Source organism: Sturnira hondurensis, unplaced genomic scaffold, assembly GCF_014824575.4.
Source record: "Sturnira hondurensis isolate 20B ecotype Veracruz unplaced genomic scaffold, ASM1482457v3 Scaffold0002840, whole genome shotgun sequence".
Classification (NCBI taxonomy): domain Eukaryota; kingdom Metazoa; phylum Chordata; class Mammalia; order Chiroptera; family Phyllostomidae; genus Sturnira; species Sturnira hondurensis.
In genome coordinates, this window is record NW_028075471.1 from 10,118,869 (window position 1) to 10,138,060 (window position 19,192).

The 19,192-nt window shown below is 38.6% G+C and overlaps 1 protein-coding gene across 5 annotated transcripts in view; it reads right to left on the bottom strand.

Annotated features, from left to right (window-relative positions):
• Positions 1 to 19,192, bottom strand: part of LOC118983410 (cadherin-related family member 3-like) — a 112,501-nt gene that overhangs the window by 56,423 nt on the left and 36,886 nt on the right. For all 5 annotated transcript variants that reach the window (XM_037040863.1, XM_037040865.1, XM_037040862.1 and 2 more), the window contains 4 exons: positions 11,366 to 11,460; positions 8,798 to 8,905; positions 4,473 to 4,669; positions 1,815 to 1,992 (listed from right to left, as the gene is read on the bottom strand). In XM_037040863.1, coding sequence (XP_036896758.1) covers positions 1,815 to 1,992; positions 4,473 to 4,669; positions 8,798 to 8,905; positions 11,366 to 11,460 — 578 coding nt within the window. The remainder of the gene's footprint in view (positions 1 to 1,814; positions 1,993 to 4,472; positions 4,670 to 8,797; positions 8,906 to 11,365; positions 11,461 to 19,192) is intronic.

Below are 19,192 nucleotides of genomic sequence, written 5' to 3' on the forward strand. Positions count from 1 at the left end.
TTTAAGAAGAAAATTTGGTTTAGATGGTCTTTTAAAACATAATATTTTTTGCATAAACATCCAGTAGTTTGGATAATGCACATGTGTGACTGCTCTATTTATCATGGGAAAAGAGTCCAGGTTTCGGGCATCATCTGGGAAGCCATTTCCAAAATAGTGCTATGAATTTAGTAAACCTTTCCTCATTTTCTGGGAATATTTCTTTTTGGCACCCAGCTAGATGCTTGTTTATAGGTCTATCACAGACACTTCAATGGAAATGCTCGAGTGTGAATCAGATAAGTGAGGATGTTCCAATCTAGAACATCTGTATGGTGTGGTCAAGAGGGACAAACCTTACCATTCTATAGTGGCCTTACCTCCATCTCTATGTGTTCACCCATTTTTCCCTGGGATCTCTCTGCCCCAGTGCTCACTCATAAGCCTTCAGAGTCTAAATTCTACTCATTCTTCAAAGACTAGCATAGATCTTGCTCCTTCAAAAAGCTCCCCTGAATACTTCAATCCCACATGTCCTTCCTCTCAACAATTAAAGCACAACACACATAATTTAAAACCATCTTGTACTTTTTACTATTGTTTCTTTCATATGTATTCATCTTATCATCCTGACAGGATACAACCTCCTAATAGCAAATAAACATAGCAAATATTTCTGTCACCTCCAGAAACTATAGCACTGGGTACAGCATGTGGTGGGTGTTTGGTTAATTAACTATAATTTTCCTGGGGAAAGAAAAAGGAAAAAGAGAAGGAGGAAAAAAGGATAACATTTTTTGAGAATATGCCAAACCCCATACTGAACAAATTCCAAGCCCTGCTGTTCTTGATCCTTATAATCATTCTATGAGGCAGATGAGATTATCAACTCCATGTAAAAGGTAGAGTAATGGGGACCCAAATAAGACCAAATGGGGAGTAATTATCAGAAGCCAAATAATCAGGAACAAAGCCTGGGAAACACAGACACAGCTCTCCTATGTGTAGCTGAGAGCTTAGAGTCAGAAGACATAGAAGAGCGACAGACATGGAGGTTAGGAGACTGAGCTTCAAGTAATAAAAACAGCCATGCTGACAAGAACACAACTCCATCCCTATCCAAATTCCAAAATCCAAGAGTCTTGAAACTCAGAATTTTCTCATAGCTTATTTGTTATCAAAATGAGACCTGACCTTAACTATTGATATCCATACATTATCCAAACTGTCAGATCTTTCTTTGTCCCACTTACTGTGAGTATTCATATATTTACTGCAAAGATATTAATGGATTTGAATTTAGGACATTTGCATAATACATGGTACATATACTATATTACTTTCCTAAAATTAAAAAAATAAACTTTATCCTGAAACACACCCAGTGCCAAGGGTTTCAGAAAAGGGATTATGGAACTATGATAAATAGCAATTGTGAAACTGACACCACATGCTCAGCACTGTGCTCAGAACGTTACATTAATTATCTCATTTATTCTTCAAAACTCCCTATAAAATAAGAACTATTGTTATTCCATTTAATAACAAAAGAAACTGAAGATCAAAGGTCTTGAGTAAATTACCCAAGATCATACTATTAATAAGTGATAGAACCAGGATTCTAAGCCATGTCTGTGACTCCAAAACATAGGCTTTCAAGAACTTACTCAGATCTGGGAAGCACAGCTTCCAACAGGTCATTTCTGAGTACCAGAATATGAGACTGTGCAAGAGTCCAAATGATGATTGACCCACGTTTATTTGAGCAAATAAATATAGCAATACCTCTGTTTTCCATTCTGCATTCTTAACCCAGCACACTCATCTCAGCTCACCTAATCAGATATTGATCACAGAAAGGAGAGTTGTCATTAATGCCATGGATATAGATTGTCACTGGAATTGCCGAACACCGCTGGTCTTGGTCACAAGCCTTAATGGAGAAGGACTGAATGCGTGCAAATCCAGCTCTCTCCACATCAAGGCGGGCAGCAGTGACGATGGTCCCATGCTCTACAACAAAACAACACATCTTGCTGCAAGCACATCCATGCTATCATTTTAAAAATTACTTCATTACATGACAATGAATGAGATAAAATATGATTTGTGCTTTCCTCAGTAGAATTAAAAAATTCATTTAAAATGTAGGAACAATGTGCAATTGTTTATTGCCAAAATGCCTTTATTAATCATAATGTTATGTTAACTGATGGTAAAAAACATTTTTTTAATTTAGAGGACCAGGGAAGATTTTCTGGAAAAGAGGGCCCCTAATTTAGGACTTGAAGAACATACAGGATAGGAAATGGTGGTGAGTAAATGGAGATCATTCCCAAAATAGAGAACATCATAACTAAAAAGACATTAACAAAATAATGACTCACTATACTCCCTTCCACCGATCTATCTACTCATTCATTCAACAAACATTTATGGAATGATAGCTATGTGCCAGGTACTGTGCTGAATACTGTATATACCACAACAAAGTCACTCCCTGTCCTTATGGAATTTACAATCTAGGCTGAGAACTTAACCAGTAAACAAGTGTAAAAAAATCAATAGGCATATTATTAAGAGAATAAAAACGATAATATAAATTTAATGTGTAATGGTCAGATTCTGAAAGGTGTGAGGACCAAGGTCCAGAAACAGGCAGCCTGTTTCTTGACTGCAGTGTAATGGACAAGGAGGAAACAAGAAATAGGAAGGTGTTAGAGAGAGAGAGAGAGAGAGATAAAGACCAGAAAATACAGGTTCTTGAGGATGAGAAGTCTGGATTCCATTCCGAGTGCAAAGGGAAATCTCAGGAGGGCTTTACTTGGAGGAGGAGTATGACCCAATTTGCCTTTTGTTTTCATTCTTCCTAGTTGTTCTGCTGACACTAATGGAGGGAGCAACTGTGAAAGCAGAAGCCCAGTTAAACGATTTCTGCAGTAATTCAAATAAGAAGGAATGGTGACTGCCTTAAGTGGGGCTTCCTCAAAAGCAGGGCCAGAGATGAGGATTTGAGTGCAATAGTTTGTTTGGGAGGTGATCCAGAGCAACATGGCATGGGTATAGTGAAACAGAGATGGGAAGGCTGCTGATAAAAATATATTACCAAGCAACTTACTACAGTGGACAACTAGAGCTTAATAGCACTGGGAACTCTGTAAACCAGTGTAAAACACACCCTGACAATTAATTGTTCTATTCCAGGGACAAGGAGCTGGGCCACTTTTATACCAATTATCTTCAACATTTGGTTGAGAGGTTATGGCACAGGTAGTATTTTCCCCAACATTTTGAATCTGCTATTTGTGGGTCAGGAAGGGGACAGATGTCAGACCTCAAATACTACCTCAAGCAAAGAAATGCATATATTAGCAGCTGAATTTGGGGAAACTGAAATGTTAAGGTCGGGGAGATATGGATAGGACACCGACAGCACTGGCTACAATGAATCAAACCTGCACATGTACTAAAAGTGACCATCTCCTCTCTTCTCAGCTCCAGAAGTCTTGTATACCACATAATCTGACTGATGCCCAGCCTCAGCCACAGCTGATTGGCTGAGAAGTAAATCACTGACTCTAAAGAGTCCAATCAGATTCTCTCTCACGAAAATTTGGACCTAAAGCAGAGCAGAATGATTTACATATAAGAAGATGAGCAGGAATATCATGTAGGGTGCAGAGCCAAAGCATTCATTCTGTAGCGGCCATGAAGAGCCATGTGTTAGCTCATCTGCAGACAAAGAACTAGTATTGCAGAGTTATTCAATATATATAGTACTATGTGCTTCTTTGGGGGGTTCTGCAAATGAAGACAATCTGATAACCTACCTTCAAGAAACTCAGTCTTACAGAGGAGACATAATATAAGCAAATAATAAAATAGCATATAAAAATATAATTGGCTGAAAACAAACCTCAACCTACCTTTGTCAACTTCAAAGTAAACATTCCACGGATTTAGCTCAAAGGTTAAATCTCCCAAATTATCTTCATCAGTTGCCTGGCATACTCCAATCATTTTCCCAATTGGAATTTCTTCATCCAGGGTGATGTTGACTTTATTATGCAGAGTTGACTTTATAGAAGTAACACTCAAGACACCATTTTNCCACAGCTAATTGGCTGAGAAGTAAATTACTGACTCTAAAGAGTCCAATCAGATTCTCTCTCACGAAAATTTGGACCTAAAGCAGAGCAGAATGATTTACATATAAGAAGATGAGCAGGAATATCATGTAGGGTGCAGAGCCAAAGCATTCATTCTGTAGCGGCCATGAAGAGCCATGTGTTAGCTCATCTGCAGACAAAGAACTAGTATTGCAGAGTTATTCAATATATATAGTACTATGTGCTTCTTTGGGGGGTTCTGCAAATGAAGACAATCTGATAACCTACCTTCAAGAAACTCAGTCTTACAGAGGAGACATAATATAAGCAAATAATAAAATAGCATATAAAAATATAATTGGCTGAAAACAAACCTCAACCTACCTTTGTCAACTTCAAAGTAAACATTCCACGGATTTAGCTCAAAGGTTAAATCTCCCAAATTATCTTCATCAGTTGCCTGGCATACTCCAATCATTTTCCCAATTGGAATTTCTTCATCCAGGGTGATGTTGACTTTATTATGCAGAGTTGACTTTATAGAAGTAACACTCAAGACACCATTTTCAATATTGGATAAACTTGTTTTAAAAGAAAAGACTATTAGAGTAGTGCTTGTTGGATGTGTATTAAGGTGGTGGAGGAGTAAGGGGCTAGAGGTAGTAATGATAACAATGGAAACTGACAATGTTGTTAATAGCTAAGCCAGTTATTCAGCACTTGCCTATTATTTAGACACAGTGCTAAGAATTTTTTTACATATTTCCTATTTATTTCTCATATCCCAGGAAATAGATACTATTTTTCCTTCACTTTACAGATGTGGAAATTGAGCTTTTAAAAAAAAAATAAGTAACTTTCATAAGTAAATATCAAAGTAGCTATGATGGGATTTGACCCCAAGCCTATTTGACTCTAGAGACAGTATGCTTAACCACAGTGCTCTCATCCCCCTGCAGTAAGAACCAGTGTCTTAAAATTGCCTACCCCAATGTGTTTTTATAAACTATCTGTGTGATCATTTTAATCACAATTTTTCTCAAAGATAGTAAGAGATAATCTAGCTCACAGGTGGCAAACACAAGGTCCACGGGCCGAATCCAGTCCTCCACCTTGTTTTATCCAATCAGGCACCTTGTTTCTACCCAGTGGCAGCGCTGAGCTTCTTGCCCCTACTTAAGGAGTAGTTACATTTAATACAGCCCTAAAATTACATTCACTCAGCCCTTTGAAGGCAACTTTGAGGCTGATGTGGCCCCCAGTGAAAATGAGATTGACACCCCTGATCTAACCCATTAGACATTAGGAGTGTATTACACTGACTACCAGTCAAGATGCCAATCACCTCCTCACACAACCACAGCAAAATTACAACTAAAATACAGAACCATCACTCAGAACCATCAGAAATTCAAGCCATGTGAAAGACTGACAACTAAGGAATTAAAGAAACCACATTTATCCTGATAGGCGGGGGGGGGGGGGGGGGAGAGATGCAGAGACATTGAATGGGCTGGTCCCAAACCTATGTGTGGTAGATATAAAATGGAGGGATGTCTCAAGAGAGAGGGATCCCACCCGCACATCAGACCAATCAGCCCAGGTTTCCAGTTCCAGGAAGATAAGAACCCATAACTTCTAGCTGTAAAAACAAGTGGGGGCTGGGTTAGTGGAAGAAACTGCAGGATTCTCAGGCCTCTCCTCTTAAAGGGCCTCATACTACACACAAACTTACTCAGACTCACCCGCTCTGGGCTGTAGTACCAGAGCAGCAGCTTGAAGGGTACCAGTGGCACATGGGGAGGAACTGAAGTGTCTGACATCAGGGCAAGAACTGAGAGACAGCTTCCTCTCAGAGAGAACTGCAGACAGTGACATTGTACCTTTTCCAAGACCTCCCTCACACAGATGCAGTGTGGTGGCACCATATTTGAATCTCCATCAACCTGGCTTGCATGGTAATCCCTGCCCTGACAATTACCTCAGGTTCTTCCCCATCCAATTTAAGAGCACACCCCAGGAAACTCTTCTCCCCACTAATGGCAGCTTTTCCATATGAAGGTCTGGGATAGGCACAGGCTTCAGATTTTTCTAAATCTGCTCAAACAAGCAGCAGCTGAGCCCAGACCCTCACACCTTTCGCTGAGTAGCCCCAGGCCTGTCACTAGCAGCCACCATCTACACATTGCTTTGTAGTTTACACCAAGGGGCCACAGACAAAACACAGGTGGAGGCAGACCTTGGCCTGCATCAACCGGGAAACCCCAGAGTCTGTGCACCCAGAGGACAGTTATAGACCACGTTGGAGCAACCTCCAATCACCTCCACAAGCCAAAGAGGAAGGTGGTTGCAGGCCAGGGGTCACAACCAGTCCTACCAGCTATCTGGACTGGACAAATCACTCCCATTGACCTGCAGACAACAATTAAGACTTATTTACATGAGGAGGGAGTACTCAGCTTACCTTGTGTACGGGACTTGGAAGATAGGGGAGGCTATGCCCCTGGATGCTACAAGACCCCTGTTGCATTAGGCCATGCTACCAAGACACAGAGTCAAAGCAGCTTTATCTAATACATAGAAACAAACACAGGGAGGCTGCCAAAATGAGGAAACAAAGAAAAATGGCCTAAATGAAAGAAGAGAACAAAACTCCAGAAAAAGAACCAAACAAAATGAAGATAAGCAAACTATCAGATGCAGAGTTCAAAACACTGGTTATAAGGATACTCAAGGAACTCAGTGCAGTATAAAAAATACCAGGCAGAAATGAAGAATATACTAACTGAAATAAAAAATAATTTATAGGGAATCAACAGTGAGTGGATGAAGCCAAGAATTAAATCAATAATTTGGAACAAAAGGAAGAACACATCCAATAAGTACAGCAAGAAAAAAAAAGAATCTGAAAAATCAAGTATAGTTTAAGGAGCCTCTGGGGCAGCTTCAAATGTTCCAACATTCATATCACAGGGGTGCCAGAAGAAGAAGACAGAGATCAAGAAATTGAAAACCTATTTGAAAAAATAATAAAAGAAAAATTCCTTAATTTGATGAAGGAAATAGACATGCAAGTCCAGGAAGCACAGACAATCCCAAACAAGATGGATGAAAAGAGGCCCACCCTAAGACACATCACAATTTGAATGCCAAAAGTTAAAGAATCTTAAAAGCAGCAATAAAAAAGCAGTTAGTTATGTGCGGGAGAGTTTGCATAAGACTGTTAGCTGATTTCTCAATAGAAACTGTAGGCTAGAGAAGATTGGCAAGAGTATTCAAAGTGATGAAAAGCAAGGACCTACAGCCTAGATTACTCTATTCAGCAAAGCTATCATTTAAGGACAGATAAAGTGTATCCAGACAAGGTAAAGCTAAAAGAGATGATCATCACCAAACCATTATTGTATTAAATGTTATAGAGACTTATTTAAGAAAAAGATCAAAACTATGAATATTAAAATGGTAATAAAACATAACTATCAACAATTGAATCTAGAAAGCAAACAAGCAGAGCAGAGACAAAATTATAGATATGAAGACCACTGGGATTGGTGGTCAGTGGGGACGGGTGTCAGGGAGAATAGGGGGAAAGGGGAGGGATTAAGAAGGACAAATTGGTAATAACAGAATAGTCAGGGGAATGTTAAGAGCAAGTATAGGAAATGGATTTGCCCCCAAATTATTTTTTCCACGGACATGAACAGCTGAGGGAGGATTGCCAGAGGGGTTGGGGAGTACTGGAGGGGGTGGACAAAGGAGGATAAATTGAGGCAACTGTAATAGCAAAACCAAATTAATTAATTAATTAATTAATTAATTAAAAAGAACAAGACCTTTCACTCTGTGGGATGACATTCAACTAGCTGAGCCACACCATTTAGGGCCATGAATTAGATCTTTAAATCCATGGAACAAGTCATCTGCCTCTGTCCTCTAGCTCAAGAAATAAGCACTTTAAAGTTGCTATATGAAAGATTTTCTTTCAGTTAAACTACATGCAGGTTAATTTTCAAATACCTTTTTATATATCTGCTTCATAGTAGCTTCCTCCAAGCTAGCACTGGCCAATAATTTCTTTATTAGTTCCTTAATTTCATGTATATTTTTACTATCTGTGCTTACACTTTACATGTGTATATAGCCAGACACAAAAGTCCACATGCTGTGTGATTCCATTTATATGAAATGTCCAGAACAGACAAATCCACAGAGATGGGATGGGTTAGTGGTGGCCAGGGGCTGGGGGAGATGAGGGTTTGTAGAGCTACTGCTAATGGGGAAGAGGTTTCTTTCTGGGGTGATGGAATTTTCTGGAATTATTGTAAATAAAGGTGATTTTGGCAAAACTGTACAATTGTACTAAATGCCATTGAATTGTAAATTTTCAAAGAGTAAAGTCTAAGGTGTGTGAATTATATCTCAATAAAACTGTTACTTTACAAAATAGCAAAAAAGATATATTACACTAATAACATCTGATTCTGTTACAATTTCAACACATTTTATACTTTAAAACTATTTTCTTTGCTGTTTTTAAGAATGCCCTGTCTTTAGACTCTTATATCTTAAGTGATTGTTTATATTTTACTTGTTTATTTTTCTTCTCAGAAAAGAAACTCATTGCATTCTAATAGAAATTTATGAATTTTGGAGACATCTTCATATCCAATTTTCAAGGTCAATTAAAAGAAAAAGTTTTATCTTCTTACCTACAGGTAAGAACTGGGTCTTTATTGTTGACATTGATGAGGAAAATCTTTAGATTCCCAGCAGTGAACAGTCCTCCAGGATCGACCACTTTAATAGCCAGTGAGAAACTGAAGGGGCAACCACACAAAAGACAGTTAAGATTTTACAGTAACTAACAAACTTTCATAGAAACAGAAACTCTGGGGCTTAACTAACCAGTTAAAACAATTGACCCATTTAGTTAAACTGTCACTCATACCAGTTATTTTAACAGCTGGAAATGGCTGACACTTCATTAAGAACCAAATTAGTCAAATCTATTGAAAGGACAAGAAGGAACTTGGAAACGTCTATTAATTCTCATCAATTAAAAAAAAAAGCAAAGTGGACTCCTTAGCCTGGTAGAGCAAAAATATGGCTATGGGGTCTTTAAGTGCTGATATTTCAATACTGGAAACTGATTACAAATGCAAAGGAGAAGGTGGTAAGAATACTTCAAAACAACATAATGGCTATGGGGACATATTAGGAGCATTAGATAACAAAGAAGTGTTATTTTAGCAGAGAGGTGTATGGGTTTGAAGGATGAGACCACTTGGAATGGAGGAAAAATGCATCCTAATGGAAAGATGGTTGTTTGTGTCCATAAACTATGATCTGCACAACAATCCCAATTTGCCAGGATTGTCCTGTTTAAGCTCTGACAGTCCCATGCAGATCCCAGGAAACTCCTCAGTGCCAGGCAAACCAGGATAGTAGGACACCCTCTCGGAAAAAAAAAAAATCCATTCTACCTTGAAATGTACCAATAATTGAGGCCAAAACTACTCTTCCCTTTTATCTATCCTAAAAATTGTATCAGCTCTCAATTTTCTCCTATCTTATAACTTTTTCTACCAGAAGGTGACTATTTTTTAGATAATTTCATAAGTTCAATTTACTTTTAAGAATAAAGACATATTAAAAATAATTCTGAGACATCTAACCAACAAGAATGTTAAGGAATGAGGTGTGTACAGTATTCCACAGCCCCAAAGACATCAAATTACATGTGGTCTGACTGGATGCTGGGAAGTGGACTGCAAGGGGGCAAGGAACCAATGAGTTCTTCTAACTCTTGCATCAGCATTTGAACAAGAAATTTCACAGCTCCTATATCTCCTTTGAAGGGAAGGAATTGACAAGAATCAATGAAGCATTCTGAAATGTCTTTTGTTCACACTCAGAAGTTCATTCGGGGACCCTAAGAACTCTAGAGTTGCAGAGATAATTAAGAAATAAGGTTCTCTTTGGAGGACTATAGTAAGTATCCATTATATAACTCTAGCCAAATAATTATTTATTCAAGTTCTACAGGCAGAGCTTCCATTTTTGTGTCAGCACCTCTGATATCAGAGACACAGAAAAAAAAGTTTAGTTTACACTTATCAAAAAAATTAATAAAAATTAATTTTATTTATTTATCTTTAGAGGGTAAGGGAAGGAGAGAGGGAGAGAAATATCAATGTATGGTTGCCTCTCATGCATCCCCTGCTGGGAACTGGCCTGCAACCCAAGCATGTGCCCTTGACTGGGAATCAAACTTTGATCCTTGGGTTCGCAGGCCTGCACTCAACCCACTGAGCTACACCAGCCAGGACTAAAAATTAACCTTTAAAACTCTCATTAATGACTTCATTCTCATTTGTTAATGAATCTTAAGATTTATAAATAACTTGAAATGTACATAATCATTTTCCATAAGGAACCAGGCCAAATTAAAAGGAAACTGTGATGAACATTATCCATTATTCCCAGAACTATTGAGGCTGAATAAATATAGGAGACAGGAATTTAAAAGTAAAGGAAAATGTATAAAAAATTTTTAAGTTTTTCTATCTCCAAAGTATATAAAGATAATACAATTTAGGAGAACTCTTCTCCAGCAGACTATATGAAGTCAGCAGGAGAAAGTACATTCTGCTTTTGGACTCTTAAGATATGTACCATTCTCAACTTTTGTGATCAGGAAGAAACTCGTCATGAGAATCAGGAGCAAACTTACTGGGAGGGCATAACGGTCTATTTGCTTTTCCTATAAAGTACTTCGATGCAGAACATATCACTGGGAAAGGTGGTAATAGAAACCATTAAAAAATAGAAATAATAACTACACACCAATGGCTCCCCATTTGGCAGATGTAGAGGAAACAGGAGGAAATGTCAGTCAATTAACTTTTCAAAGTTGCTGGATTACATTGTGAATAAATTCAGTGTCCCAGATGGCCAGAAAGAAGTCCCCAACAACTTCCACCTCAGGTCAGAAACACCACCACTGACATCACATCAGTGTTTGGCTCTGGGGACAGCAGATAAACAGAGAGGGGCCGAAACAGCTATCCCTAGTACCTAAAGTAAACATTGTGGAAATATAGTTTGGGTGATTAGTTCACATTTAAGGCAATGACAACAGCACCTTCACTTAGGAGCCCATTAAGGCCAGAAGGGGCCTTCTTAGGAAGAAAACCATTCCTCCTAAGAAAACCAGGAAGAAATATAAACCAAAGGGAAAACATTTTGGTTAATGAAAAGCCAGTAGCAGTATTTACCTTCTAGCTCCCCTCTCAAAATCAAAAGCTGCTGCTGTGGAAATGGTTCCAATGCTGTCAATTGTGAAGCCAGAGCCCTCCGGGGAAAGGAAATACTGTTTATTGGAGAGTAAAAAGAAGGCAAAATATTACAGAGACACCAACAATTTCCCTAAGCAGATGGTGTGCACCAAGAACCTGGCCTGCAATCTCTTTGTGTTCTGGGCCCTCCTGCCTGCCCTGTGTATGACAGGTGCTCAGTCAACATTTGCCAATAGCAATGATGATGAAATTATACTCCATTCAACTGACTCCAGGCCAGATAACCTGCACTTAAATATTACAAATTAACTTTCCTAACCTCTAACATTCAGTGTGCTACTTGAACATTTCTCACTTACAAGACTTCACTCGAAGCTAAAATTAAAAGGAGTTACATTTACAGAAGCAAGCTGACTGTACAATGAGAACTCAGAAATTATGTTCTTTGTTTTGTGGTTCTGAAGATATGTTTTTGGGGGACGTGATGTTAAGCGACAGGGAGCTGTAGAGGGAAAAAGTAAAATCCTGGAACATCTGTTCATCTCATGTTCTGTGGGATAGGTACTGGCAACCCTTTATCAAGTTGTTTTTTTTCTTAGTGTCCCATTGACTTTCATTCATACTATCTTCCAGTTAGTCTGATAAATGCTTTGAATACATGCTGTCTGTTAATTGTCACAACAACTGTGTAATAGGTACTCATGTTATCCCTATTTCACAGGTGGCACTAAGACTTAGAAAATTCAAGTGGCTTGCCCCAGTGTAAGAGCTGAGCTTTTAGTCATTTTACATAATGCCTCTCTGCTCACCACATCTCATTCCTAAGACAAACTTTTGCCAAAGAGGAAAGGTAAGGTCATTTCCAAATGAAGTGAGAGTCAAGTGATTAGAAAAACCTGGGGCAAAAATCCACTAAAGGATTAATATTGGGAGTTAGTAGACTGAGTGCTACTGACTAAATAACTATGTAGACCCAAAAATAATTCAATAGAGAAGATTAAACCCAAAAGGTTTGCAAAGCAAATTAAAAATTGTTTGAAAAAATTACTGACCTTTTAATTTATCAATTTTGTGATGAATCAGGATGTCCTGATTGGTTTAAATTTATACCATCCATTTCTGAAGATATAAATAAGATGAAATTGATTCCTGCTGTGTGTGTGTGTGTGATAAGGCTGAAGGATGTTAGCATTCAGGAACTGCAGTAAAATCCATCACATATTTACTTTTAGAGCAAACAGGAGTAGCGTTGCCTGTTTCACGGCTCACAAGCACTAAGCCTCATTATACATAAATGTATATAATTCTTTTTAAGTCACCTATATTTATGTCTGTGGCCACTCAAAATTTGCAGTTTCCACTTTCATTTTGGTATTACATAGGAAATACTGGAGTATTTCCCATGTAAAAGAGTCTGGGAAAAAACACATATATTAAAAAGCTGTATGTTTATGTTGTTTAATTTTTCATAAAATGAGATAGTCTTTTTTAAAAAATTGATGGCACTGATATGTTCTTCATATCAGTGCTGTTTCCTGCCATTTTTCAGGGAAGGTTGGAGCTGGTGGTTGCTAGGCAGCCAGGACCATTGCTGGGAAAGCCACCTAAGTGAATGATTCCCCGAATAGGAAGGCAGTCCAAGGGATGAGAAATTAACTCTCTGTGGGACCAAGCAACTTAAATTCATTCTCCATCCTCCAATTTATCTGCAATAACACCATCAACTGGTAAGGAACTATCTGGGCCATAAGAATAATAATGGCAGTCCCACTCTCAGGATCCAGGATGTGACAACAGCTCACAGCAGAGACTATGGGGTCAGGGGAGCCTTGGGTCCTGCTGGATGACTTGTCTTCAAAATCCAGCTTCTCTGAAAGACTTGCTCATGACTATTTGCTCTCAGAGAAGCTCCAGAACTAGAAATGTCAGAGCTTGAACTGCAGGACAAGCATAGCAAGGAGAGCTGGGACCTTGGGGCTTTGAGATCAGCCTCACAGGCCCTGTGGCTGGGTTCCTTGGGTCCCTAGCATTAGTGACAATAAAAACAACAACTGTGATGGCTGCCAGTTCCTCTGTCCCGGATTCTGTGCTTAGCATCTTCCTGAATTCTCTCATCTAACCCTTAAAATGGCACTATGAGATTACACTCTTCTCAGCCCCATCTTACAGGTGGGGAAACTGAGGCTCATAAATGTTAAGGAAATGGTCCAAAACACATAACCAATGAGTGGTTATACTAAAACCCAAACCCAGGTCTTTCTGGCTCCAGAGCCATTGTGTTTCTTTCTCTGTCTTCCTGCAAGAAAAGTGGTATGTGTTTCTTTTTAAAAAAACATTGTATTTAAAGTTGATTTAAAATATTTTGTGTGGAGATTAAAGGAATGTAGTTGTTGAAGATATAGAAACAGAAAAACTCAATGTCACTTTTTACAAAGGAAAGGAAGGGAGAGGGGGAAAGGGGAGGGGAGGCAGGCTAGGCTGAAATGGACCCCTGAGAAACTTCCAAAATTTGAAGGTCCATGGAGGAGGATAAACGAGGAAAGAAAATAAGAAAGAGTTGTCATAAAGGTAGGGAAAAAAAGAGTTTATTACCCCAGAATACTAATAATATTACCTAATATTTTTAGCATTATCTGCTAAACACTATTCTAAGCCCTTTACATGTGTGACCTCATTTAATCTTCATAATAGCCCTGAGGTCAGTCCTATTAACCTCATTACTAATAAAGAAACTGAGGCACAAAGCAGTTAACAGACTTGCCCAAGGCCACAGAGCAAGAATGTGGTAAAACCTAAATTTTGACATAGGCTATCTGACATTAGAATCTGAGCTCTTATGCTGATATACTGTGTTTAATCTGTTAGTTTGACCCAAGGTAATATTTTCTTGAAGGAATTAGTATATGTGTATGATCTGGGCTAAATGTTTTTCTTTTCTTTTTTAAAAAATTATTTTATTGTTGTTCAATTACAGCTGTCTGCATTTTCCCCTAACACTACCCCCGACCCCAACCAAACCCACCTCCCTCCCCTCCTTCCACCCTCTCCCTTGGTTTTGTCCATGTGTCCTTTATAGTAGTTCCTGAAAACCCTTCCCCCCATTGTCTCCTCCCCCCTCTCCTCTGGCTATTGTTAGATTGTTCTTTATTTCAGTGTCTCTGGTTATATTTTGTTTGCATTTTTCTTTTGTTGGTTATGCTCCAGTTAAAGGTGAGATCATATATAACAAAACATTCTGTGAGTTTATAAAGCACGAATACTGACTAATTATTGATCACCTACAAAATTTTTTCATAGGGATATATTTCCAATAAAATATTTTTAAACTATAACACAGATACAATTCTAAACTAAACATTAATTATGTTCATGTAATCCTGCATTTTAGTCCAAGGCGTATACAGAAAGCAATAGAACCTCATCCTGAGCATTTTCAACAGAAGCATCATGATATGTACCCTTGCCCTTGAAAGTGTTGGAGTTTCACGTGCAATCCTTTTTACTTTCCTCCAAGTATCAGGGCACTCTCTTACATTAACTTTATAAGCAAAAGGAATAGTTCGCTACCTATATACTTACACTGGACTGTTAGGGCCCTCATTCTTCCTAGAAGAAAGCTTTATTAACTGTATCTAATACCTTGTCCAATGGCTAACTAAAGTTAGAGACCACTATGCAAGCATTCATCCCATTAAATTTGCAGGATGAACACAGACAGACTCAGAAGTCTTCTCAACACTCCTGAGAGCCTCTAATCTTCAATGAGAGAGGTATGCAAGTTTGTTTTTTAATATATTTTATTTTTTAGGCATTTTAATTGATTATGCTATTACAGCATAATAGCTTGGTTATTTATAGCTTGTGCTATTACAGCATGGCTTGGTGATGATGAACTCCTTTAACTTAATTGGTTTCCCTATTATTTCTCCTTTATAACCCCTCCACTCTGCCCCCTAACCCTCCAGCATTTCCCCACCCTCATTTCATGTCCATGGGCTGTACATATAAGTTCATTGAGTTCTCTGTTTCCTATACCATTTTTATCTCTCCCCATGTATTTTATGCCTACTATTCTTCCTTGAACTTTCCCCTCATTCCTCCCTTCCCTCTCCCCATGTAACTTCTTCTGTGTGATATCTTTTTCTCTGATTCTGTTCCTGTTCTGGTTGTTTGCTTAGTTTTTGTTTGTTGTCATTTTACTGTTCATAGTTTTGATCTTCTTTTTCTTAGATAAGTTCCTCTAACATTTTATATAATAATGGCTTGGTGATGATGAACTCCTTTAACTTGACCTTATCTGGGAAGCACTTTATCTGCCCTTTCATTCTAAATGAAAGCTTTGCTGGATGGAGTAATCTTGAATGTAGGTCCTTGCCTTTCATGACTTGGAATACTTCTTTCCAGCCCCTTCTTGGCTGCAAGGTTTCTTTTGAGAAATCAGCTGATACCTTATTGTCACTCCTTTGTAAGTAACTCTATCCCTTTCTCTTGCTTCTTTTAGGATTCTCTATTTGTATTTAATCCTGAGTAACCTAATGATGATGTGCCTTGCTGTGTTCCTCTTTAGGTCCAACTTCTTTGGACTCTCTGGGCTTCCTGGACTTCCTGGAAGTCTATTTCTCTTGCCAGGTTAGGAAAGTTCTCCTTCATTATGTTGTCAAATAAGTCTTCATTTTTTTTGCTCTTCCTCTTATCTTTTTGGCACTGCTGTGATTCAGATGTTGGAACATTCAAGGTTGTCCCAGAGGTTCTAAGCCTCTCCTCATTTTTCTGAATTCTTGTTTCTTCATTCTGTTCTGGTCGAATGTTTATTTCCTCCTTCTGTTCCAAACCGTTGATTTGAGCCCCAGTTCTCTTCCCTTCACTGTTGGTTCCTTTTACTTCACTTTGTATAGCTTTCACTTTTTTCTCTACTTTGCAATCATACTCAACCTTTTCTGTGAGCATCCTGACTCTCAGTCTTTTTTACTCTGCTTCTGATAGGTTGGCTATCTCTTTGTCACTTAGTTGTATTTTTTTCTGGAGCTTTGATCTGTTCTTTCATTTGGGCCATATTTTTTTTTTGTCATGGCATGCCTGTTACATAGTAAGGGGCAGAGCCTTAGGTATTTTCCAGGGCAGGCAATCCATGTGGCTGAATTGTGATGCTGTATGTGTGGGAGGTGTCAGAGAAGGAACAATGTTGTTTACTCAGCTTTCATTTGACTTTCAGTCACTTCCCCTGCTACCCACAAGCAAATTGGGCCCTTCTGGTACTGATTCCCAGGTGGGTGGTTTTGTGTATGTTATAGGACCCTGAGGGTCTCTCCAATGAACTCTCCTGTGAGGCTGGGAGTTTCTCCTGCTGACTCAACCACCAGAGATTTTTTCAGTCAGAGGCTTTGAGGCTTTATTTCCCCATGCTAGAATCCTGGGTTGTGCAGTCTGTCTCCCTCCCCAGTTGTTCCTCCTGGTTTATCCACATGAAAATATGGGAATGCCCACCCGAGTCCTCCAGCCACTGCCTTTTCATGAGTCCTCTCCACTCAGGCTGCCTGTATCCACCCCTCCGGCTGGTCTGGATGAATGTTTCTTCTTTAACTCCTTGGTTGTGAGACTTCCATACAATTGAATTTTCTGGCACTTCTGGTTATGTTTTGTTTCTAATTTTTTTGTTGTCCTTCTTTTGGTTGTACAAGGAGGCAAAGTGTATCAACCTATGCCTCCATCTTGGCCAGAAGTTGAGGTATGCACATTTGAACTAATATACCATCTCTGGCTGAGCCAGGTGTCTCCAGTAGACTTACTTAAGTATTTATTACACATCCAATAACTGCTACAACATTTGCAGAGCTAACTTTACAAAAATTTTTGCAATGTTTCTCAGCCTGTGGCTCATGGATGGACCACCCACACATTAAAAACCTTCATCCATTTGGGAGAATTAACATCATTAAAATGTCCATACTACCCAAAGCAATTTACAGATTCAATGCAATACCTATTAAAGTACCAATGGCATATTTCACAGACATAGAACAAACACTTCAAAAATTTATATGGAACCATAAAAGACCCCGAATAGCAGCTGCAATGTTAAGAAAGAAGAACAAAGTAGGAGGGATCACAATACCTGATATCAAACTGTATTACAAGGCCACTGTAATCAAAACAGCCTGGTACTGGCATAAAAACAGGCACATAGACCAATGGAACAGAATAGAGAACCCAGAAATAAACCCAAATCTCTACAGTCAATTAATATTCGACAAAGGGGGCAGTATCATAAAATGGGGTAAAGATAGCCTCTTCAACAAATGGTGTTGGGAGAACTGGACAGCTACATGCAAAAAAATGAAACTCGAGCACCAACTTACATCATACACCAAAATAAATTCAAGGTGGATAAAAGACTTAAATATAAGCCATGACACCATTAAAGTCCTAGAGGAGAACATTGGCAGGAAAATCTCAGATATTTCACGCAGCAACATTTTTACTGATATGTCCCCTAGAGCAAGGACTATAAAGGAAAGAATAAACAAATGGGATCTCATCAAAATAAAAAGCTTCTGCGCAGCTAAAGAAAACAGCATTAAAATAAAAAGACAACCAACTGTATGGGAAAACATATTTGCCAATGATACCTCAGACAAAGGTTTAATCTCCAAAATATACAAAGAACTCACACGACTTCACTCTAAGAAGACAACTAACCCAATTAAAAAATGGGGAAAGGACTTGAACAGACACTTCTGCAAGGAGGACATACAGAGGATCCAGAGACACATGAAAAGATGCTCAATATCACTAGCTATCAGAGAGATGCAAATTAAAACTACAATGAGATACCACTTTACACCGGTGAGAATGGCTATCATAAACAAAGCAATAAACAACAAATGTTGGAGAGGGTGTGGGGAAAAGGGGACTCTGGTCCACTGTTGGTGGGATTGCAGACTGGTACAACCATTATGGAAAACAGTATGGAATTTTCTCAGAAAACTAAAATTGGACTTGCCTTTTGACCCAGCAATTCCACTGCTGGGATTGTATCCTAAGAACCCTAAAACACCAATCCCAAAGAACCTATGCACCCCAATGTTCATAGCAGCACAATTTATGATAGCCAAGAGTTGGAAGCAACCTAGATGCCTATCGGTAAATGACTGGATCAAAAAGCTATGGTACATTTATACAATGGAATTCTACGCTGCAGAAAGGAAGAAGGAGCTCCTACCCTTTGCAACATCATGGATGGAATTGGAAAACATTATGCTGAGCAAAATAAGCCAGACAGTGAAAGACAAATACCATATGATATCACTGTTAACAGGAATCTAAACAACAAAACAAACAAGCAAGCAAAATATGACCAATGACACCCAAATATGGAACAGGCTGACAGAGTCCAGAGTGGAGAGGGGAGAGAATCACAGGGGAAAAGGGGATGGACTCACATGAAGAAATATAAAGAACACGTGGAGAATAACTAAGGGTGGGGAGTGGAAATGGGAGGCAGATGGGGAACATGGTGGGGGCGGGCAGGGCTGGGAATATAAGACAAAAAACTGTACTTGAACAAGAATTAAATTTAAAATTTTTTTAAATTTTAAAAATTTTTAGATTTTTTAAAAAATAAAATAAAAACCTTATCCGTGAGTTAATTGTTAAAGCTGGATAATTCAATGGTATTCATTCTACTATTTTATCTACTTATATATATGTGAAACATTCAGTTTTGTCAGGTATGCAGACCTAATGGATTTAGAATACCTGGTGTAAGGAGGCCTGGGAATGTGAATGTATTACAATAGGCTAACCAGC